Source organism: Aquarana catesbeiana, linkage group LG02 (genome assembly GCF_042186555.1).
Source record: "Aquarana catesbeiana isolate 2022-GZ linkage group LG02, ASM4218655v1, whole genome shotgun sequence".
Taxonomy (NCBI): domain Eukaryota; kingdom Metazoa; phylum Chordata; class Amphibia; order Anura; family Ranidae; genus Aquarana; species Aquarana catesbeiana.
Window position 1 is genome coordinate 552,546,995 of NC_133325.1, and position 23,987 is coordinate 552,570,981.

The 23,987-nt window shown below is 43.9% G+C and overlaps 1 protein-coding gene across 1 annotated transcript in view; it reads right to left on the minus strand.

The window, feature by feature from the left end:
- Positions 1-647: 647 nt before the first annotated feature.
- The window catches only part of LOC141128581 (uncharacterized), a 44,712-nt gene continuing 21,372 nt past the window's right edge, over positions 648-23,987 (minus strand). Inside the window, exons 12-18 of the mRNA XM_073615947.1 lie at positions 17,811-17,996; positions 14,271-17,615; positions 10,433-10,618; positions 7,284-10,244; positions 2,806-2,973; positions 1,373-1,546; positions 648-871 (exon numbers count right to left, since the gene is read on the minus strand). Of these exons, the coding sequence (XP_073472048.1) occupies positions 858-871; positions 1,373-1,546; positions 2,806-2,973; positions 7,284-10,244; positions 10,433-10,618; positions 14,271-17,615; positions 17,811-17,996 (7,034 nt within the window). The 3' untranslated portion in view covers positions 648-857. The remainder of the gene's footprint in view (positions 872-1,372; positions 1,547-2,805; positions 2,974-7,283; positions 10,245-10,432; positions 10,619-14,270; positions 17,616-17,810; positions 17,997-23,987) is intronic.

A 23,987-nucleotide genomic window follows, 5' to 3' on the forward strand; every position in this document is an offset into this window, starting at 1 on the left:
TTTGGCCTCATTTTCTAGTCATCAGTGTGCAGATGCAAAGAGGGCAAACTGTCTCTTTTGGCCACCAACTCTAGAGTGCCTTGAGTGGTTATGATGTCTTATCTTCAGTACTGGGACAAATTCCTTTAGTGCTTGAGGCAAAAAGGCCAAGGCGCACCCACCTCCGCGAGTTGTACACTATTTTGGCAGCATAGGTTACACATCAAAGTTGGCCACCCATTCTGCCTACCCTTTGGTCTGGTTCTGCTGATACACGTAGTGTAATGCTAGCCAGTCAACCATGGTAGGAAGGGGATGCCCATACGAGTCTGAAATTATAGAACCTGCTCTAAGCACATGTATAATGTGGAAGCCCTTGTGGTAAATATTTTTGTTTAATGGAAGCTCAATTTTGCCACGTCATTGCTGCACCACTGTACCCATAACTCTGCTAGCCAAATTTTACCAGGAGAAAGACATTTTTGGTACAATTTTTGTCTGTTTATATTACCCAGTTACTACTTCTTGTGGTATTTTCCCCCACACCTGCTAGTGGTAGATTCCAAGGGGTTACTTTACTTTCTGCTAAATTCTATTTTCTAATATGGCTTCAGATTTACAAAAATGCCAATATATAAATAGTTATATATGAAAGAAAAACAACAATCTTGTTAGAGTGGTAATACATTTATTTCTGTTGGAACTGGCCAAAGATGCTGCAGTGAGGGTAACTCAAAGTCATCATTGTGAACCATTTGTTGACCAGAATCAATTATTCTAAGCCTGCAGCTCCAACTTTTTGCTTCCAAAGATCCTTTTTTTGTCAGTTTGCTGAACAAGATCACCTTCGCTACCGCCACAGTGCCACTGTCACTTGCTTAAGGGTAATTACCTGTAAAAATAAGCAAGTGCTGTTATTTCAAATGCCTCTTACACTCAAAGCTGTTGAGAAAAAAAAATTATATATGCAAAATATACAATTTCTTTTTTCAATGTGTTAACTGTGAATAAGTATAATGCAATCCTATTAGCCAATAACTGTAAGCAATAGTTGTTTGCTTGGCTTATCTAGAATTTTAGTATCATGAAGAATTATTGTGACACTAACAATGTAACTGCAATTAACGTTTTGTTAAACGTGATATAATGTACATATTTACTTGTACATAAGAGCCTTAGAGAAGAGACTTCGGGGAACCTGGTGGCATGGAAGGATTAGATAAGTAAAGTTCATTTTTCCCTGTACCCTAGGTAAAAATGAATATTTAATGGTTACATTGTGGGGGGAGCCCAACTGCAAGAGTGTTTTATTTTTTCCCCTAGAATTCAGCTTTAAAATAACTCTTTCAGTTTTAGCAACTTTCCTTTTTTGTCCAAATATAAAGTAACTTACAACATTCACAACTTTCATCAAACACAAGGCCAGTAGAGCAGTATTGTTTGTATGTAATTCCATTTGCACAGTTCCAGAAAGCATTCTTGTCACCAGCTACAGGATAAAGACCACTGGCTTTTCCAGCACAGAATTCTTTCTGAGTCTTGGCTGGAGGAGTGGGAGCATAGTTGCCTGAAATTGTAAAATAAAGGTTATCATATTATATGCAAATTAAGTCTCCTACTTAATGGTTTACTATTTGCTTCAACAGCTTTTGTTTTTAAAAAATGTAAATAACGGAATTGGGTGAGTATAAAGGAGCATCTTAAGGTATTTAATCATTATGGGGTTTCAGTCTTGAAATGAGCAAGCAACAAAAGCACTCTCATTAAGATTTGATTTTAAGAGAGAAACTATTGTATCAGCAGTCCTTCAATGTATGCATGCATTCACACCTTATACTTCTTATACTGGCATTTTTTGTGTTTTGCAATTGTTTTTGCACATCTATACAAGCTCCTGCATAAGAGGAGAGGCAGAGGAGAACAGTTGCTCAGGCGTAAAAATACATGTAAAAACAATTTCTTGTGTCAGACACTTACAGGTGCTTGCATTGTAATCTATGGGGCCAAAGACAAACACCATAGCTCCAATAAAAAGCTCATGTACCTTTTTTTGAGCTTTGAGCATTGAGCTTTGAGCGACTAAGCGTAGAGGTGTGAACAGCTTGTATTGTATTGCTCAGGTGTGAACGGGGGGCTAAAATTAATCAGCCTATCAAACTTTTTGCCAAAGGTGGCGCTAGTGTAGAAAATGTGGTGTAGTGGTGTAGAAAATAAGAAAAATAATTTAGTTTCCTTTCCTACAATACATGTCATCACTGGCAACAGATTCATCATCAGCATTAAAAAGTGATCCTAGGAATTAATTGGTCTGTCAGCGATGTGTTCATATGTATACCTGGATTCAGACCAGGTATTAACAAAATGATTGCCTCCAAAAAGAAAGAGCCCCAGGTGCTGGCTAATGCTGAGCCAAGCAGGAAGCGATGCTTTCATAAACTATTTTTTTTCCCCATTGCAAGCATACACCTTTAGCAGCCCCATTAAATCTAAAGCCTGAACATTTTTTTACCTTAATGCATTCTCTGCATTAAGGTAAAAAATGTCCCAGTATTTGTATCGCTCCCTCACTCCCCTTTGTACTTACCTGGGTCTTAACTCGATCCAGCTGTGTGCCCATCTGCAGTGGCTCTGTTCTCTCTCTCTCTCTGCTCACAAAGGCAGCAACAGCAGCCATTGGCTGCTGCTGTCAATCAAATTCTGTGAGTAGAGTAGAGAGCGGAAAACCATTGCACAGAGCAGGTAAGTGTAACATGTTTGTCATTTTAATAAAACGACTACCTTTACAAATGCTTTAATGTTTTATACCATAATATTTCAGCTACTTACAGCAATCACAGCTCACATCAAATACAAGTCCAGTAGAGCAGTATTCTTTGTAGGTTATTCCATTTGCACAGTTCCAGAAAGCATTATTTTCACCAGCTACAGGGTATAGGCCACTGGCTTTCCCAGCACAGAATTCTTTTGTCTTTGTGGGAGGTGGTGGATAGTTGCCTAAAAAAGCAAAATGCACATAACGTTTATAGATATGTAAACTTGTTAAAATCTGCTCCACCAGAAGCAGCCTTTTTAAAACTGTTTTTCCTATCTGAGCTTTTAACAGGGTTATAAAGGAGCACAGTTACAAGGCATCATCAGCATGAGCCATTAAGCCCTGGGAGTTAGGCTGACAATGAATATTAGACTAAAATACAGCGTTTTTTTGATGCGTAAGCACCACAGCTCAGCATCTTAGACTTCCAGTTATAGCATCTTGAGCCAACTGGTCAGGGAGGCCAATAATTACATCTAAATTACATCTGGTCTACAGATGTAAGCACATGGCTTGCTGCCGCCATCTTTGTTTGAATCATCCGCTGGTAGTTGCTGCTCTGCATTTTGTGGTTGTGGGGAGACCAATTTCCCTGTGCTGGGCGAGACTGCGGTAATAGCAGTCATCGCCATCTGGTAAGCGCATTTCAATTCCTTATCTTGAGTGTGAAGAGACACAGAAGATAACCCTTTGTTTTCCTGGCACTTTCATGGATGATTGCTTTCTCTTGGTCACTTCTTGGACTGTTACTTTGTGGGATTATTCTATCCCCCGGTTTATTTCTTTATTTCATTATAAGTGTGATATTCATGAGCTGATTATTTATTTGTTTATGGTTTCTATGTTTAAAGCTTATATATATACCATTTATCACACATTGTTTTTTCTATGCAATTTTTTTAGCCTTCTATATTCACTCCTTTTATAACACAGTCACTTTCTATTTATATATTATATTTTATGTATGTATTTACTGTTTATATGTGCATCAATTATCACATATCAACATGTCTTTTTTAGTCACTTTCTTTTCACCATAGCCTTTTTTAGCACCATCTTTTTTGTTTTATTTTTTTATTTGTTAATTTGAGATTTGATACTAGACTTTTAGGTCCTGGCAGCTTTGTTTCATACACTTATTTTTTACATTCACATTATTATATATTCTTTGAGCGCAGCTTTATTTTCGATTTTCCAATAATAACAAAGATTCACTGCTAACTGATAGATGAAAGATTTGCAAGACTTTTTTTTCTGTGTTAGAGTTTTGTAAAATTTTACACACAATGTCATCAATTTCTGTTAGTTTAACTGACTGACGTTAAACATTCCTGCTTGCAATTCTGAAAGTGCAAGTTTGGGTGTCGTGCATAGGGCGATAAGCTTAGCGTAATTTTGGAACGCAAGTTTTGCCGTAATTGCCAAGCAATTGCAGCAGAACCGCACCACTTTTGGGGTGTAGTAAACCATATACTAAACATTTACTGTATTAGTATTGCATTTACAACAAAAAAATGTGAAAAACGGCTTTAAATCTCACTGTGCAGCCGCAATCCAAATCCTGTGGCATCAGAGTCACCCGGGTCCTCCCACGCATTATGTCACACCCATGTGACTTCAGCAAGGAAAGGAGCGGGGTCTAAATGATTCTATATATAGCTTATAAAACTGTGGGCATAATCAGCAATTTTTGTAGCTGACTGAAATGTTGGCAGTATCAACGGCCACAGAGTGGAGGAAGATTTGGCTTGAAGATAGAAAACACGTCATGAAACCATACACATGGTATTTGGACTATATTAAGTTATGTCAAGCATCGAAGTGTTGCTTTATGTTTAAAGTATTCATTGTTCCATCAGGTATATTGTTTTTTCACAGACTATTGAAGCTATGTTTGTCTATATTTATGATACTGTATATGTATATACAGTATATATTAAGATTGTAATTGCATAGCAACTTTATTTATATGTATACACAGAGGGAGCGATGCATGTTAACAGATATTTGTTTAGAAGAAAAAAAAATAATATAATACATCTGTATTCTCCCTCTCATATGTGTCCAACTTTCCCTGTTCATCATTTATAGGGCTTATTTGTTTCATCCTTACCTTTTTACTATTGATATATTTGAAGATTTTTTCTATTGTTTGTGCTACTTGCTGTAGCAATACGCATTTCATATTCTATTTTAGGTGCCCTGATTGTACAGGTTTGTTAGGGACTGGATCACCTGCTGATGGTACACTGGTTCTCAAACCTGAAGGGGTTCACCAGCAGGACCCCAGTAATTAGTCTCTACCTGATACTGGCTGTTGGGAGGGTATAGAGCCCCTCCTCTAGTTTTCCACGGTGATTTGTCCTGTATCCCTTAATCTGAATGCTCTTGCAGCTTTGCATATGGTGATCCTGTTCTGTACTTGTGCTCTGTTTTCTGTTATCCTGACACAGTTTGCCTTGTACCTTCCAACCTGACCTAGCTGCGTTGAACCTATAATCTTGTTCCTACCACTTGTATCTGTTACCCTGATTCAGCTGCCTCAACCCGCTCTCCTTGAACCTGATCCTCTTTCTGGCCCTCATCCTGACCCATCTCACTTGCTGCCTCTTACACTTTACACCTGACCCAGCCTTACCTGACCTCTCCAAATGATTGCATATAATTTAGTTAACTATATTTCGGCAGAGATGAATGCTGTCACTTAAGCCTAATTAAATATTTGTCTTTTTGCTAGTATTATGGTCAAAAAATTATTTTTAATTTTTAATTATCAGGGCTTTTTTTCACCACCCTTGGCTCAGGCCCTCTGCTGACCACTTTCACTTGTAAACACAGATGTCCCGCTTCTGTGTTTAAAAGTGACAGCTTGTCTCCCAATGGCACCCTCAGATCTCATCTCTTGAACGGCTCACTACTTGAATGGGCATGCCAAGCATTTTAAATGACAGCCGCTAGATACCACTACTAACTCCCAAACCTCAGTGGTTAACAAGATAGTGTCTATGCAACAGAAGGCGTTTTGTGTTCTCCAATCTTGCAAGACTGAGTCCGTAATAATGGTGCAGCGAGTGTTTCGGCAGCATTTCAGGATTGATCCACCAGTGGCCAAGAACATTAGTCGTTGGTATAAACAATTTGAAGAATTGGGGTGTTTGTGTAAGGGAAAGAGTCAAGGGCAGCAACACACAGAAAAATGTGCAACAAATTCCAGAGGCTTTTTAGCGAAGCCCCCACAAGTCCGCTCGTCCTGCTAGTCGAGCCCTTGTGATCCCTCATACGACTGTTTGGCATGTGTTAAGAAGAAATTTGCTTCTGAGGCCATACTGATTGCAACTGGTGCAAGCTTTTTGTGTAAGTGATGGAATAAAATGTTTAGATTTCTGTCATATGGGCTTAGATGACATGGAGGACGACAGATTCTTACCGCGGTTGATTTTTAGTGATGAAGCAACATTTATGTAAGTGGTAACGTTTCGTGTCACAATGTTCGCATATGGGGACTTGAGAAGCCACATGAACTTATACAGCATGAGCAACTTTCAACAAAAATAATGTGTTTTGTGCAGTTTAATTTACAAAGATTTATGGCCCTTTCTTTTTTGAGGGAAACACTGACTGGCTTTTCCTACAACTTAATGAAGACTCTGAAGATTTCATTTTTCAGCAAGATGATGCATTAGCACAATCAAGTTCGTCGGTTTCTAAATGAAAATTTTCCTCAACATTGGATAGGTCACATGGGACACCAAGACTTGGCACTATACTCCTGGCCCCCAAAATCTCAAGACATTACACCCTGTGATTTTTATTTTGTGGGGATATATAAAATGTGTTTATGTTCTACTAATACCTGCTGACCCGCATTTTCATTATTAAATATAACTATTTGAAGTCAGGTTTTTCTTGTTGAAACACACTGTATTTACTAACTTTTTCACCACAATTTCTTTTCATTTTTTCTGCAACATTCCTGCATAAGAGGCCTCGATAAAAAGTGGGCCTTTCTTTTTTAGTTTAGGGTCAGCTTTAACATGTTAATGTAATTTAAAAAGGTATTTTGAATTTTCAATATTCCCCAAAAATCATTTTTAGGATAAGTGCACCTTTAAACAAAGTGCACTTATCCTTTCTCACGCCACTATCACTGAGCTAAACTACACCATGTTACCAGTTATAATCTTGTCTCACAATGGCACCCTCAGCCTCTGGCATATGTGTATATCCTTTATACAATGCTGCTCTGCAGTGGCTGCATATGTGCATTAACATCCCATAGATTTCCATGAGACATGGCTACATAGAAGTCCATGGAGAGCTGTGTGCAGGCAAAGCCAGTGTATGTCGCCTTCGTGAGAAGGATGTAAACAAATGCATCTTGTAAAAAAATGCATCTGGGGTAGTTTAGTTCAGTGTTGAGAGGGGTGGCAAAAAGAATAACGGCATTCATATTATATACAATGAGATTAATGACAAAAACTTGATTACTCACAGCATTGGCAGCTGAGCTCAAAAACGAGACCAGCAGGGCAGTTTTGACGATAGGTAATGCCGTTGTCACAATGCCAGAAAGCATTCTTGTCTCCTTTGACGGGATAAAAGCCACTAACTTTGTCAAAACAAAATCCAGAGCTTCCTCTAGATGTAGTGTCTTTGGGATGCTCCTTTGGTTCATTGCCCATAGGGTGATCTTTTTGTTCACTGTTCTTTTGTTTTTCCTTAGGTTCACTGCTCTTGGAATGCTCTTTAGGCTTATTGTCTTTTGGATGTTCCTTAGGTTCATTTGTCTTAGGGTGTTCTTTAGGCTCTGTATTCTTAGGATGTTCCTTGGGTTCACTACCTTTGGGGTGCTGAATAGGCTCACTTCCATTGGGATGCTGAACAGGCTCACTTCCATTGGGATGCTGAACAGGCTCACTGCCTTTGGGATGCTGAATAGGCTTAGGATGTTCCTTGGGTTCACTATCACTGCCCTTGGGATGCTGAATAGGCTCAGTGCCCTTGGGATGCTGAATAGGCTCACTGCCTTTGGGATGCTGAGTAGGTTCACCACCTTTGGGATGCTGAATAGGCTCACTGCCCTTGGGGTGTTGAATAGGCTCACTGCCCTTGGGATGCTCTTTAGGTTCAGTGGTTTTTGGATGTTCATTGGGTTCATTGCTCTTAGGATGCTCTTTAGGCTCTGTGCTTTTAGGATGTTCCTTGGGTTCACTACTCTTGGGATGTTGAATAGGTTCACTGCCCTTGGGATGCTGAATAGGCTCACTGCCTTTGGGATGCTGAGTAGGCTCACTACCTTTAGGATGCTGAATAGGCTCAGTGCCCTTAGGATGCTGAATAGGCTCAGTGCCCTTGGGATGCTGAATAGGCTCAGTGCCCTTGGGATGCTGAATAGGCTCAGTGCCCTTGGGATGCTGAATAGGCTCAGTGCCCTTGGGATGCTGAATAGGCTCAGTGCCCTTAGGATGTTGAAGAGGCTCATTGCCCTTGGGATGTTGAATAGGCTTAGTGACCTTGGGATGCTGAATAGGCTCACTGCTTTTTGGATGTTCTTTGGGTTCATTGCTCTTAGGGTGCTCTTTAGGCTCTGTGCTCTTAGGATGTTCCTTGGGTTCACTATCACTGCCCTTGGGATGCTGAATAGGTTCATTGCCCTTGGGATGTTGAATAGGCTCAGTGCCCTTGGGATGCTGAATAGGCTCATTGCCTTTGGGATGCTGAGTAGGCTCACTACCTTTGGGATGCTGAATAGGCTCAGTGCCCTTGGGATGCTGAATAGGCTCAGTGCCCTTGGGATGCTGAATAGGCTCAGTAACCTTGGGATGCTGAATAGGCTCACTGCTTTTTGGATGTTCTTTGGGTTCATTGCTCTTAGGGTGCTCTTTAGGCTCTGTGCTCTTAGGATTTTCTTTGGGTTCACTATCACTGCCCTTGGGATGCTGAATAGGTTCATTGCCCTTGGGATGTTGAATAGGCTCAGTGCCCTTGGGATGCTGACTAGGCTCACTGCCTTTGGGATGCTGAGTAGGCTCACTGCCTTTGGGATGCTGAGTATGCTCACTACCTTTAGGATTCTGAATAGGCTCAGTGCCCTTGGGATGCTGAATAGGATCAGTGCCCTTGGGATGCTGAATAGGCTCAGTGACCTTAGGATGCTGAATAGGCTCACTGCTTTTTGGACGTTCTTTGGGTTCATTGCTCTCAGGGTGTTCTTTAGGCTCTGTGCTCTTAGGATGTTCCTTGGGTTCATTATCACTGCCCTTGGGATGCTGAATAGGTTCCTTGCCCTTGGGATGTTGAATAGGCTCAGTGCCCCTGGGATGCTGAATAGGCTCACCGCCTTTGGGATGCTGAGTAGGCTCACTACCTTTAGGATGCTGAATAGGCTTAGTGCCCTTGGGATGCTGAATAGGCTCAGTGCCCTTGGGATGCTGAATAGGCTCACTGCTTTTTGGATGTTCTTTGGGTTCATTGCTCTTGGGGTGCTTTTTAGGCTCTGTGCTCTTGGGATGTTCCTTGGGTTCACTATCACTGCCCTTGGGATGCTGAATAGGTTCATTGCCCTTGGGATGTTGAATAGGCTCAGTGCCCTTGGGATGCTGAATAGGCTCACTGCCTTTGGGATGCTGAGTAGGCTCACTACCTTTAGGATGCTGAATAGGCTCAGAGCCCTTGGGATGCTGAATAGGCTCAGTGCCCTTGGGATGCTGAATAGGCTCACTGCTTTTTGGATGTTCTTTGGGTTCATTGCTCTCAGGGTGCTCTTTAGGCTCTGCACTCTTAGGATGTTCCTTGGGTTCACTATCACTGCCCTTGGGATGCTGAATAGGTTCATTGCTCTTGGGATGTTGAATAGGCTCAGTACCCTTAGGATGCTGAATAGGCTCACTACCTTTAGGATGCTGAATAGGCTCAGTGCCCTTGGGATGCTGAATAGGCTCACTGCCCTTGGGATGCTGAATAGATTCATTGCCCTTGGGATGTTGAATAGGCTCAGTGCCCTTGGGATGCTGAATAGGCTCACTTTCCTTGGGATGCTGAATGGGCTCAGTGCCCTTGGGATGCTGAATAGGTTCACTGCTTTTTTGATGTTCTTTTGGTTCGTTACTCTTAGGATGCTCTTTAGGCTTTGTACTCTTAGGATGTTCCTTGGGTTCACTACTCTTAGGGTGTTGAATAGGTTCACTGCCCTTGGGATGCTGAATAGGTTCTTTAGGTTGACTGTTTTTAGTGTTATGATCAATAGGCTCACTGGTCTTAGAATGCTGTTTGGGTCCACTGCTTATAGGATTGTCTTTAGGTCCAGTGTCTTTGGGGTGTTCCTTATGCTCACTGCTTTGGGTGTGCTTGTCAGAATCATTGCTTTTAGAGTGGGTGTTGGAGTGTCCCTGGCTTTGAGTTTTTGAAGGAACTGCTTTGACAGGAGAATTAGGTGATAGAGCAGACCTGGAACCTGTAGAAAACATAAATTGTCATGTAACAAATGGTTAAAGATCCAACTTGCACTTAGCATATATTTTTTATTTCACTGAATCTTTTGACGGAACTCTAATTCTGTACAAATGTATTCTAACCACAGATGTAGTGCATAACATCATATTATTAAAAGCTAAAATGGTTCTGAATGTTTTAGGTACTTACAACACTGACAGCTCTGATCAAAAACCAGACCAACAGGGCAGTCTTGTTGATATGTTAGCCCTTTCCAGCAGTTCCAGAAGGCTTTTTTATTCCCTTGTACTGGGTAAAGACCAGTTAACCTTCCAACGCAGAATCCTTTGCCACTCACATTACCACTGCTTTTTGCTGGAGAAGAGTTGTAAACACCTACAAAAAAAAATCAGGGTTCACAATCTAACAATCAAGCCAAGGAGTTACAATGTAACAAAAATAACGTTGTTGTATCATAATTCTTGTGACACTGCAAACACTGTTCTGCAAGTGTCCGTTTACACAGGAGCAACTGTAACTTCCCCTGTGACTTACAGCAATATAAAAATTACAGGCATGTGGGGGTGTGGTCTGGACATGACTGAGTGAGGACGTGTTCCTGAGGAGCTCCCGGTCCGACCCGTCCTTAACCAGCTTTTAAACAACAATTATCTACTCGTTTTACCCGGTATGTACTCCGCTGGAAAGCAGTTCTGGTAATATTCCGCTCAGACTCTCAGGAACCCTCATCTCCTTCCCACGCACCACCGACCCTGAGAGCCGATGCTGAGCTGAGAGCACTCTTACAGGCCCTCCTAACGAGGGCAGACATAGAAGCCATCGTAAGCAGACTAGAGGCGCCACACCGCCAGGAGATAGCAGTGGTTAGGCAAGAAGTACAAACCTTGTCGGATCGCATGGGGTCGGGAGAGTCATCAGTGGCCACACTCGAATGACGGTTGTTGGAGGTTGAGGCAGCACAGACCGCCCAGGCTTCAGCAATCCTCACACAGCAACTACAGTTAGAAGAATTCGAGGGCCGCAGCAGGTGTAACAACCTGCGTCTGAGGAGCCTACCAGAGGCCACTGGGATAGAAGATCTGGCAGCGTCCACACTGGTACTCTTCAGAGACCTGATGGGAGAACTTTAGCCACCCAGCCTGTCCTTCGATCGGATTCACTGAACTCTGGGCCCCCGCTCAGCTGACCTGGACAGACCGAGGGATGTCATCTGCCGTATTCATCAATATGCCCACAAAGAGCTGGTACTGCGAGCGGTCTGGGAGAAGGGAGACATCACATTTGATGGGGCCGTCATTCGGATCATGCCGGACCTATCCAAATCGACGTTACAACGGGGGGCCCTTCTGAAGCCAGTGCTGGAGGCGGCGAGAAACACGGGCATTACATACAGATGGGGTTTCCCCATCTCAGTGACATTTAAGAAGGCTCAGCGTTCCTTTACCCTCCGGACCCCAGCTGATCTCCCTGCCCTGTTTACGTTCATGGAAACAGATCCCATCGAGGTACCGGATTGGCTACAGACACTGCAGCGCTCCATCCCCCAGTCTGGACGGTCCAGCATGAGGAGATCCCGATCACCGAGACCGCAGAGGAGCCGGTGCAGATCTCGCTACACCTCGGCAGATGCACCGAGGGAGGATTGACTGCTTGTACCAACACGGTGAACTGATGGAAGTTGATCCCCCCCCTCTGCACTTTTCTATTCTTTGTACATCCCCCACATCCTGGTATCCCCCTCCCTTTTCTCGCAGTGGCAATCTAACTGTTTATATGTGAACCCCACCTCCGCTGAGTTGCCACGCAAAATGACCAGAGGGGAGAGGGACTGTGCGAACAGGCACACACACACATTGATATCAGTCCATGGTGGATTTGGAATGGGAAGTCATTACCGAAACACCAGGGGAGGGGAGGTTTGGGAGGGAGAGGGGTAGTTTGTGGAACTTGCTTGATTCTCCCTGGTGGTATAATGCCATCCTCCCCCCCTGCCTTTTCCAGCACCCCCTCTTACAGGACCTGGAATAATTCAACGAAGGGGTCGTGGAACTTGGAAGCTCTGCAACAAGGACCATTAATTACAACTGATCCTAACGTCCCCAACCGACCATGGAAAGGTGAAGGGTATATGCATATCACGGGTCCAGGTTAATATACATGAACATTATTACCCTAATCTTATGTTTCTATTACTTTCGTGTTAGTTAGCTATATTTCGGCAGAGATGAATGCTGTCACTTATGCCTAATTAAATATTTGTCTTTTTGCTAGTATTATGGTCAAAAAATGATTTTTAATTTTTAATTATCATGGCTTTTTTTCACCACCCTTGGCTCAGGCCCTCTGCTGACCACTTTCACTTGTAAACACAGATGTCCCGCTTCTGTGTTTAAAAGTGACAGCTTGTCTCTCAATGGCACCCTCAGATCTCATCTCTTGAACGGCTCACTACTTGAACGGGCATGGCCAAGGATTTCAAATGACAGCCTCTAGATACCACTACTAACTCCCAAACCTCAGTGGTTAACAAGATAGTGTCTATGCAACAGAAGGCGTTTTGTGTTCTCCAATCTTGCAAGACTGAGTCCGTAATAATGGTGCAGCGAGTGTTTTGGCAGCATTTCGGTATTGATCCACCAGTGGCCAAGAACATTAGTCGTTGGTATTATCAATTTGAAGAATTGGGGTGTTTGTGTAAGGGAAAGAGTCCAGGGCAGCAACACATAGGAAAATGTGCAACGAATTCCAGAGGCTTTTTAGCGACGCCCCCCCAAGTCCGCTCGTCGTGCTAGTCGAGCCCTTGTGATCCCTCATACGACTGTTTGGCATGTGTTAAGAAGAAATTTGCTTCTGAGGCCATACTGATTGCAACTGGTGCAAGCTTTTTGTGTAAGTAATGGAATAAAATGTTTAGATTTCTGTCATATGGGCTTAGATGACATGGAGGACGACAGATTCTTACCGCGGTTGATTTTTAGTGATGAAGCAACATTTATGTAAGTGGTAACGTTTCGTGTCACAATGTTCGCATATGGGGACTTGAGAAGCCACATGAACTTATACAGCATGAGCGACTTTCAACAAAAATAATGTGTTTTGTGCAGTTTCATTTACAAAGATTTATGGCCCTTTCTATTTTGAGGGAAACACTGACTGGCTTTTCCTACAACTTAATGAAGACTCTGAAGATTTCATTTTTCAGCAAGATGATGTATTAGCACAATCAAGTTCGTCGGTTTCTAAATGAAAATTTTCCTCAACATTGGATAGGTCGCATGGGACACCAAGACTTGGCACTACACTCCTGGCCCCCAAAATCTCAAAACATCACACCCTGTGATTTTTATCTTGTGGGGATATATAAAATGTGTTTATGTTCTACTATTACCTGCTGACCCGCATTTTCATTATTAAATATAACTATTTGAAGTCAGGTTTTTCTTGTTGAAACACACTGTATTTATTAACTTTTTCACCACAATTTCTTTTCATTTTTTCTGCAACATTCCAGCATAAGGGGCCTCGATAAAAAGTGGGCCTTTCTTTTTTAGTTTAGGGTCAGCTTTAACATGTTAATGTAATTTAAAAAGGTATTTTGAATTTTCAATATTCCCCAAAAATCATTTTTAGGATAAGTGCACCTTTAAATAAAGTGCACTTATCCTTTCTCACACCACTACCACTGAGCGAAACTACACCATGTTACCAGTTATAATCTTGTCTCACAATGGCACCCTCAGCCTCTGGCGTATGTGTATATCCTTTAAACAATGCTGCTCTGCAGTGGCTGCATATGTGCATTAACATCTCATAGATTTCCATGAGACATGGCTACATAGAAGTCCATGGAGAGCTCTGTGCAGGCAAGGCCAGTGTATGTCGCCTTCGTGAGAAGGATGTAAACAAACGCATCTTGTAAAAAAATGCATCTGGGGTAGTTTAGTTCAGTGTTGAGAGGGGTGGCAAAAAGAATAACGGCATTCATATTATATACAATGAGATTAATGACAAAAACTTGATTACTCACAGCATTGGCAGCTGAGCTCAAAAACGAGACCAGCAGGGCAGTTTTGACGATAGGTAATGCCGTTGTCACAATGCCAGAAAGCATTCTTGTCTCCTTTGACGGGATAAAAGCCACTAACTTTGTTAAAACAAAATCCAGAGCTTCCTCTAGATGTAGTGTCTTTGGGATGCTCCTTTGGTTCATTGCCCATAGGGTGATCTTTTTGTTCACTGTTCTTTTGTTTTTCCTTAGGTTCACTGCTCTTGGAATGCTCTTTAGGCTTATTGTCTTTTGGATGTTCCTTAGGTTCATTTGTCTTAGGGTGCTCTTTAGGCTCTGTATTCTTAGGATGTTCCTTAGGTTCACTACCTTTGGGGTGCTGAATAGGCTCACTTCCATTGGGATGCTGAACAGGCTCACTGCCTTTGGGATGCTGAATAGGCTTAGGATGTTCCTTGGGTTCACTATCTTTGCCCTTGGGATGCTGAATAGGCTCAGTGCCCTTGGGATGCTGAATAGGCTCACTGCCTTTGGGATGCTGAATAGGCTCACTGCCCTTGGGATGTTGAATAGGCTCACTGCCCTTGGGATGCTCTTTAGGTTCAGTGTTTTTTGGATGTTCTTTGGGTTCGTTACTCTTAGGATGCTCTTTAGGCTCTGTGCTTTTAGGATGTTCCTTGGGTTCACTACTCTTGGGATGTTGAATAGGTTCACTGCCCTTGGGATGCTGAATAGGCTTACTGCCTTTGGGATGCTGAGTAGGCTCACTACCTTTAGGATGCTGAATAGGCTCAGTGCCCTTGGGATGCTGAATAGGCTCAGTGCCCTTGGGATGCTGAATAGGCTCAGTGCCCTTGGGATGCTGAATAGGCTCAGTGCCCTTGGGATGCTGAATATGCTCAGTGCCCTTAGGATGTTGAATAGGCTCATTGCCCTTGGGATGTTGAATAGGCTCGGTGACCTTGGGATGCTGAATAGGCTCACTGCTTTTTGGATGTTCTTTGGGTTCATTGCTCTTAGGGTGCTCTTTAGGCTCTGTGCTCTTAGGATGTTCCCTGGGTTCACTATTACTGCCCTTGGGATGCTGAATAGGTTCATTGCCCTTGGGATTTTGAATAGGCTCAGTGCCCTTGGGATGCTGAATAGGCTCATTGCCTTTGGGATGCTGAGTAGGCTCACTACCTTTAGGATGCTGAATAGGCTCAGTGCCCTTGGGATGCTGAATAGGCTCAGTGACCTTGGGATGCTGAATAGGCTCACTGCTTTTTGGATGTTCTTTGGGTTCATTGCCCTTAGGGTGCTCTTTAGGCTCTGTGCTCTTAGGATGTTCCTTGGGTTTACTATCACTTCCCTTGGGATGCTGAATAGGTTCATTGCCCTTGGGATGTTGAATAGGCTCGGTGCCCTTGGGATGCTGAATAGGCTCACTGCCTTTGTGATGCTGAGTAGGCTCACTACCTTTAGGATGCTGAATAGGCTCAGTGCCCTTGGGATGCTGAATAGGCTCACTGCTTTTTGGATGTTCTTTGGGTTCATTGCTCTTAGGGTGCTCTTTAGGCTCTGTGCTCTTAGGATTTTCTTTGGGTTCACTATCACTGCCCTTGGGATGCTGAATAGGTTCATTGCCCTTGGGATGTTGAATAGGCTCAGTGCCCTTGTGATGCTGAATAGGCTCACTGCCTTTGGGATGCTGAGTATGCTCACTACCTTTAGGGTGCTGAATAGGCTCAGTGCCCTTGGGATGCTGAATAGGCTCAGTGCCCTTGGGATGCTGAATAGGCTCAGTGACCTTGGGATGCTGAATAGGCTCACTGCTTTTTGGATGTTCTTTGGGTTCATTGCTCTTGGGGTGCTTTTTAGGCTCTGTGCTCTTGGGATGTTCCTTGGGTTCACTATCACTGCCCTTGGGATGCTGAACAGGTTCATTGCCCTTGGGATGTTGAATAGGCTCAGTGCCCTTGGGATGCTGAATAGGCTCACTGCCTTTGGGATGATGAGTAGGCTCACTACCTTTAGAATGCTGAATCGGCTCAGTGCCCTTGGGATGCTGAATAGGCTCAGTGCCCTTGGGATGCTGAATAGGCTCAGTGCCCTTGGGATGCTGACTAGGCTCAGTGACCTTGGGATGCTGAATAGGCTCACTGCTTTTTGGATGTTCTTTGGGTTCATTGCTCTCAGGGTGCTCTTTAGGCTCTGTGCTCTTAGGGTGTTCCTTGGGTTCACTATCACTGCCCTTGGGATGCTGAATAGGTTCATTGCCCTTGGGATGTTGAATAGGCTCAGTGCCCTTGGGATGCTGAATAGGCTCACTGCCTTTGGGATGCTGAGTAGGCTCACTACCTTTAGGATGCTGAATAGGCTCAGTGCCCTTGGGATGCTGAATAGGCTCAGTGCCCTTGGGATGCTGAATAGGCTCAGTGACCTTGGGATGCTGAATAGGCTCACTGCTTTTTGGATGTTCTTTGGGTTCATTGCTCCCAGGGTGCTCTTTAGGCTCTGTGCTCTTAGGATGTTCCTTGGGTTCACTATCACTGCCCTTGGGATGCTGAATAGGTTCATTGCCCTTGGGATGTTGAATAGGCTCAGTGCCCTTGGGATGCTGAATAGGCTCACTTTCCTTGGGATGCTGAATGGGCTCAGTGCCCTTGGGATGCTGAATAGGTTCACTGCTTTTTGGATGTTCTTTGGGTTCATTGCTCTTAGGGTGCTCTTTAGGCTCTGTGCTCTTAGGATGTTCCTTGGGTTCACTACCCTTGGGATGCTGAATAGGTTCACTGCCCTTGGGATGCTGAATAGGCTTACTGCCCGTGGGATGTTGAATAGGCTCACCTCCCTTGGGATGTTGAATAGGCTCACCTCCCTTGGGATGTTGAATAGGCTCAGTGCCCTTGGAATGTTGAATAGGCTCAGTGCCCTTGGGATGCTGAATAGGCTGAGTGCCCTTGGGATGCTGAATAGGCTCACTGCCCTTGGGATGTTGAATAGGCTCACTGCCCTTGGGATGCTCTTTAGGTTCAGTGGTTTTTTGATGTTCTTTTGGTTCACTACTCTTGGGGTGTTGAATAGGTTCACTGCCCTTGGGATGCTGAATAGGTTCACTACCCTTGGGATGCTGAATAGGTTCTTTAGGTTGACTGTTTTTAGTGTTATGATCAATAGGCTCACTGGTCTTAGAATGCTGTTTGGGTCCACTGCTTATAGGATTGTCTTTAGGTCCAGTGTCTTTGGGGTGTTCCTTATGCTCACTGCTTTGGGTGTGCTTGTCAGAATCATTGCTTTTAGAGTGGGTGTTGGAGTGTCCCTGGCTTTGAGTTTTTGAAGGAACTACTTTGACAGGAGAATTAGGTGATAGAGCAGACCTGGAACCTGTAGAAAACATAAATTGTCATGTAAAAAATGGATAACGATCCAACTTGCACTTAGCATATATTTTTTATCCCACTGAATCTTTTGACGGAACTCTAATTCTGGTGTCAAGACAAATGTATTCTAACCACAGATGTAGTGCATAACATCATATTATTAAAAGCTAAAATGGTTCTGAATGCTTTAGGTACTTACAACACTGACAGCTCTGATCAAAAATCAGACCAACAGGGCAGTCTTGTTGATATGTTAGCCCTTTCCAGCAGTTCCAGAAGGCTTTTTTATTCCCTTGTACTGGGTAAAGACCAGTTAACCTTCCAACACAGAATCCTTTGCCACTCACATTACCATTGCTTTTTGCTGGAGAAGAGTTGTAAACACCTACAAAAAAAAAAAAATCAGGGTTCACAATCTAACAATCAAGCCAAGGGGTTACAATGTAACAAAAATAACGTTGTTGTATGATAATTCTTGTGACACCCCAAACACTGTTCTGCAAGTGTCAGTTTACACAGGAGCAACTGTAACTTCCCCTGTGATTTACAGTAATATAAAAATTACAGGCAGGTGGGGGTGTGGTCTGGACATGACTGAGTGAGGACGTGTTCCTGAGGAGCTCCCGGTCCGACCCGTCCTTAACCAGCTTTTAAACAACAATTATCTACTCGTTTTACCCGGTATGTACTCCACTGGAAAGCAGAGGGGCAGATATCAGAAGCGGGTTTATCCTAAGCCACGCAGAAGCGAAGATATACAGAGATATCTCTTGAACAATCTCGGAGCATACCCAGCTACCAAGATGGCGGACACCACGAGGCCTGGTTCTCACAACGACCAGCAGCCACAGGCTCCTTCTACCCAGATGCCGATGCCAATTGCACCAAACCTAGACTACACCGTTCCGGTAATATTCCGCTCAGACTCTCAGGAACCCTCATCTCCTTCCCACGCACCACTGACCCTGAGAGCTGACGCTGAGCTGAGGGCATTCTTACAGACCCTCCCAACAAGGGCAGACATAAAGGCCATCGTAAGCAGACTAGAGGCGTCACACAGCCAGGAGATAGCGGTGGTGAGGCAAGAAGTACAACCCTTTCGGATTGCATGGGGTCGGGAGAGTCATCAGTGGCCACACTCGAACGACGGTTGTTGGAGGTTGAGGCAGCACAGACCGCCCAGGCTTCAGCAATCCTCACACAGCAACTACAGTTAGAAGAATTCGAGGACCGCAGCAGGCATAACAACCTGTGCCTGAGGAGCCTACCAGAGGCCACTGGGATAGAAGATCTGGCAGCGTCCACACTGGCAATCTTCAGAGACCTGATGGGAGAACTTTAGCCACCCAGCCTGTACTTCGATTGGATTCACCGAGCTCTGGGCCCCCGCTCGGCTGACCTGGACAGACCGAGGGATGTCATCTGCCGTATTCATCAATATGCCCACAAAGAGCTGGTACTGCGGGCGGCCTGGGAGAAGGGAGACATCACATTTGATGGGGCCATCGTTCGGATCATGCCAGACCTATCCAAATCGACGTTACAACGGGGGGCCCTTCTGAAGCCAGTGCTGGAGGCGGCGAGAAACGCGGGCATTACATACAGATGGGGTTTCCCCATCTCAGTGACATTTAAGAAGGCTCAGCGTTCCTTTACCCTCCAGAGCCCTGCTGAACTCCCTGCCCTGTTTACGTTCATGGAAACAGATCCCATCAAGGTACCGGATTGGCTACAGACACTGCAGCGCTCCATCCCCAGTCTGGACGGTCCAGCATGAGGAGATCCCGATCACCGAGACCGCAGAGGAGCCGGCGCAGATCTAATTACACCTCGGCAGATGCACCGAGGGAGGATTGACTGCTTGTACCAACACGGTGAGCTGATGGAAGTTGATCCCCCCCCCGTTGCACTTTTCTATTCTTTGTACATCCCCCACATCCTGGTATCTTCCTTCCTTTTCTCACAGTGGCAATCATAACTGTTTATATGTGAACCCCACCTCCGCTGAGTTGCCACGCAAAATGACCAGGCACACACACATTGATATCAGTCCATGGTGGATTTGGAATGGGAGGTCATTACCGAAACACCTGGGGAGGGGAGGTTTGGGAGGGAGAGGGGTAGTTTGTGGAACTTGCTTGATTCTCCCTGGTGGTATAATGCCATCCTCCCCCCTTGCCTTTTCCAACACCCCCTCTTACAGGACCTGGAAGAATTCACACAAAGGGGTCGTGGAATGTGGAACGCTCTGCAACAAGGACCATTCATTACAACTGATCCTAACGTCCCCAACCGACCATGGAAATGTGAAGGGTATATGCATATCTCGGGTCCAGGTTAATATACATGAACATTATTACCCTAATCTTATGTTTCTATTACTTTCGTGTTAATATGTTTGGTGTTATGTATGTATATTAGACTTTCTGCAGAAATATTTAGGGGGAATTAATATTAATATCAATGTTGTTACTGTCCCCTCGGAAGCCACTAAATCACTAGAGCTGGCATTAGCAAAGGCTGGGTTGATAGCTGTCTACATACTAGACCCCCAAACACCTGGGGTGGGACCAGGAGGACCATGAGTGGAGGGATAGTACGGGACAGGAGCTAGCTAGAATTACATACAGGCTGGCATGCAGGGGTCACGACCTAAAAGGATCCCGGGCACAGATTTAGCAAGGAGGGGACCCATGCAAGCCCCCCCCCTTTCATACCCACGGCAACACATGCTGGGGGACGCGGGGTCCTACAGATCTTGGACACTCAGGGAAAAAGAACCTAGAGATAGAGAATTGGATTGGATAGCTAACACCATCAATATCCTCTGCCCCCTTGTATCTGTTTCTGTTTCTCTAATGTTACCAGACTCCTGTTAGTGATTACATAGTGTGACAGGCTGTTTTATTTCTGATGTGATGACCTGCGTTTATTGTTTTACTCATTGTTTTACATAGGAGTATCTAGAGTAGATGTTTACCATATGTTACCAAACTGGGTGGATGAGAGCGGACTGGGAGAACCTCTCCCGGTCTACTCTTACCTCTTTCCCAATAGGACGGAGCAGTTATCCTGGTGAGATCTAGGACATGCTCCTCTGAAAATGGACTTGTTTGCACTTATCTAGTGGACAGACGGTTTACACTGTCCGTTGTCGGTTTATACATTCTTCTCTCATTTCTCCTTCATTTCCTGCTTTCTCTCCTCTATTTACCTACTCTTATCACACCCCCCCACCCCGCTTCCTCCCCTTAATCTCCCCTAGCTCAGGAGATGATGGACTCCATCAATATCTATTCGCTGAACGCAAAGGGCCTAAACATACCTGAGAAGCGCCGTATGTTGTTAAATGACCTTAAAAGAGCCCACACTGATGTAGCTTTCATCCAGGAGAGGCACTTCAGGACAGGCAATCCTATCTGCCTCAAAAACCGACACTTCCCTCACTCATACCATGCCACTAATGTAGAGGCTAAATCTAAGGGAGTCTCTATACTCATTTCAGGGATGGTGCCCTGGACATGTACGAACACCCTAGTAGACCCTGGTGGCTGCTGCATGTTCATTAAGGGCCTGCTAAGGGGCCTGCTAAGGGGCATGAAGATGACGCTAGCCACTGTATACGCCCCTAATGACCGACAAGACGCCTTCTTCCGCCATACACTGAACTTACTGATTTTAAGGAGGGCCAACTAGTTCGGGGGGGGACATTAATGTACCCCTAGTCCCCGCAGTTGACACTTCTTCATGCACCTCATCTCTACGTACAGGTATACACAAACGCATAACCCGGGACTTATATGATGCCCAACTGATAAACGTCTGGAGGTTACATCATTCTGGGGAACGTGATTATACTTTCTTTTCATCCCCACACAAAGTGTATTCAAGAATAGACTACTACTTTGTCCCTCATAGCCAACTGGAAGCGGTCCACAATGTTGAGATAGGCAACATCACATGGTCAGATCATGAACCCATCACCATGCGCTATTGTTTGTCATCTGTAACGATGAGAGAATTTTACCTCAAGTATTATCTAAAACCTATGTCCTGCTCAACTCTCCCCCGGAACAACCGGACCTGACATTCATATGTAAATGGGAAACTGACCTACAATGCACATTTACTAATGCCCAAGAACAAACAATTATCAGATTCTCATTAAAAACATCTATCAGCACCAAAATACAGGAACTCAACTACAAGATCCTGACTAGATGGTACTACACTCCTAACAGGCTTCACGAGTATTTCCTGGCCACATCAGACAAATGCTGGAGGTGTCAGACAGATAAAGGGACACTCCTCCACATCTTCTGGTCCTGCCCTCTGCTTCAGCACTTTTGGACGACAGTCCGAACGATTACGCAAAAATTAATGGATTACACAATAAGTGATGATCCAGCTTTCATCCTACTGCATGCTACTGCAATCCCGACACGAATATACAAAAAGTCAATAGTAAGGCACTTATTGAACGCAGCTAAAGCTTGCATCCCACTTTTGTGGAAGAAAAGCTTGCCGCTGACTCTAGGGTTGTGGTTGCGCAGAGTGGAGGAGATCAGAAGGTTGAAGGACTTGGTCCTGACAGCACAAAATAGACAAGATCAACATTCCCAGGCATGGATGCTTTGGAATATGTTCATACTTTCCGATGAAGGAATTGCCACGCTTGCCACCTAGAACAGAGTAACACAACAGAAGACGATACACCTGGGCCTACCACCCTATACCCCCTCCCTTCCCTCCCCCCCATCCCCCTCCTAGACTCCGTGTTCCTCCTCCCCCTTCTCTTTCCTTTTTTCTTCTTCCTCCTTCTTCCTTCCTTTTTTCTCGTTTCTTCTTCTATTCTCTGCGGAACTTATTTGATCCCAACCGCCTGATCCTGGGATTATTTCTTTGAGGTATTTAAAATTTTAAGGTTCAACCGGGCTTAGGCTCTCAAAAAAGTGATGTTATACACCATTCATGCAACTCCGCTATTTTTAGTGAAAGTCAACTACAGATGCTGAACATTCAAATACAAATACCGATGCTACTGTTATTATGGCATTTATTCGCCTGTGAACATCAAGTACTGTGATGGGAATTGTACCATATTTTCTCTGTTGATTCTTTGTTCTCTTACTTTCTCCTGGAAATAATAAAATTTATCTTTGAAAAAAAAATTACAGGCAGGATTTGCTGGCTGTTGCACCTATAGAGTTGTGGAAGGACAAGGAGCAGTGCATACCACACATGAGAAAAGTTTTTTAGGGCACGTATAGTACATCCACAGCTCTTTAGGGAGCTGTCAGATGATTGGCTCTGCCTACGTTCAACATTTACATCCTAATTTTTAGCTAAAAATTACTCCTTGAGTCTCTTCAAAATTATTACCTTTGTTCACGCTTTTTGTACCAAGAAACTTTGTGCCTGTGCAGAATGTCCTAGGATTTTATGTGTGCTTTTCAGGGGAAGCCAGATATGACTTTACTGTAGTAAACATTTCTTATTTATTATAGGTGCATGCCAAAGTTCACCTTTCTGTTTAGGAGAACTTTTTTTTTGTTCTTCTTTATTTTTTTAAGTAAACCATTAGTTCAGCACTAGGTTAAAATTAGTCAGGTTTGTGCAGGAATAAAAATAAACCTTTTTTGCAAATTGGCAATGGATTTAGATACAGTGGGGACGGAAAATATTCAAACCCCCTTAAATTTTTCACTCTTTGTTATATTGCAGCCATTTACTAAAATTTAAGTTCATTTTTTTCCTCATTAATGTACACACAGCATCCCATATTAGAAAAACACAGAATTGTTGACATTTTTGCAGATTTACTAAAAAAGAAAAACTGAAATATCACATGGTCCTAAGTATTCAGACCCTTTGCTGTGACACTCATATATTTAACTCAGGTGCTGTCCGTTTCTTCTGATCATCCTTGAGATGGTTCTACACCTTCATTTGAGTCCAGCTGTGTTTGATTATACTGATTGGACTTGATTAGGAAAGCCACACACCTGTCTATATAAGACCTTTCAGCTCACAGTGCATGTCAGAGCAAATGAGAATCATGAGGTCAAAGGAACTGCCTGAAGAGCTCAGACAGAATTGTTGCAAGGCACAGATCTGGCCAAGGTTACAAACAAATTTCTGCTGCACTTAAGGTTCCTAAGAGCACAGTGACCTCCATAATCCTTAAATGGAAGACGTTTGGGATGACCAGAACCCTTCCTAGAGCTGGCCGTCCGGCCAAACTGAGCTATCAGGGGAGAAGATCCTTGGTGAAAGAGGTAAAGAAGAACCCAAAGATCACTGTGGCTGAGCTCCAGAGATGCAGTCGGGAGATGGGAGAAAGTTGTAGAAAGTCAACCATCACTGCAGCCCTCCA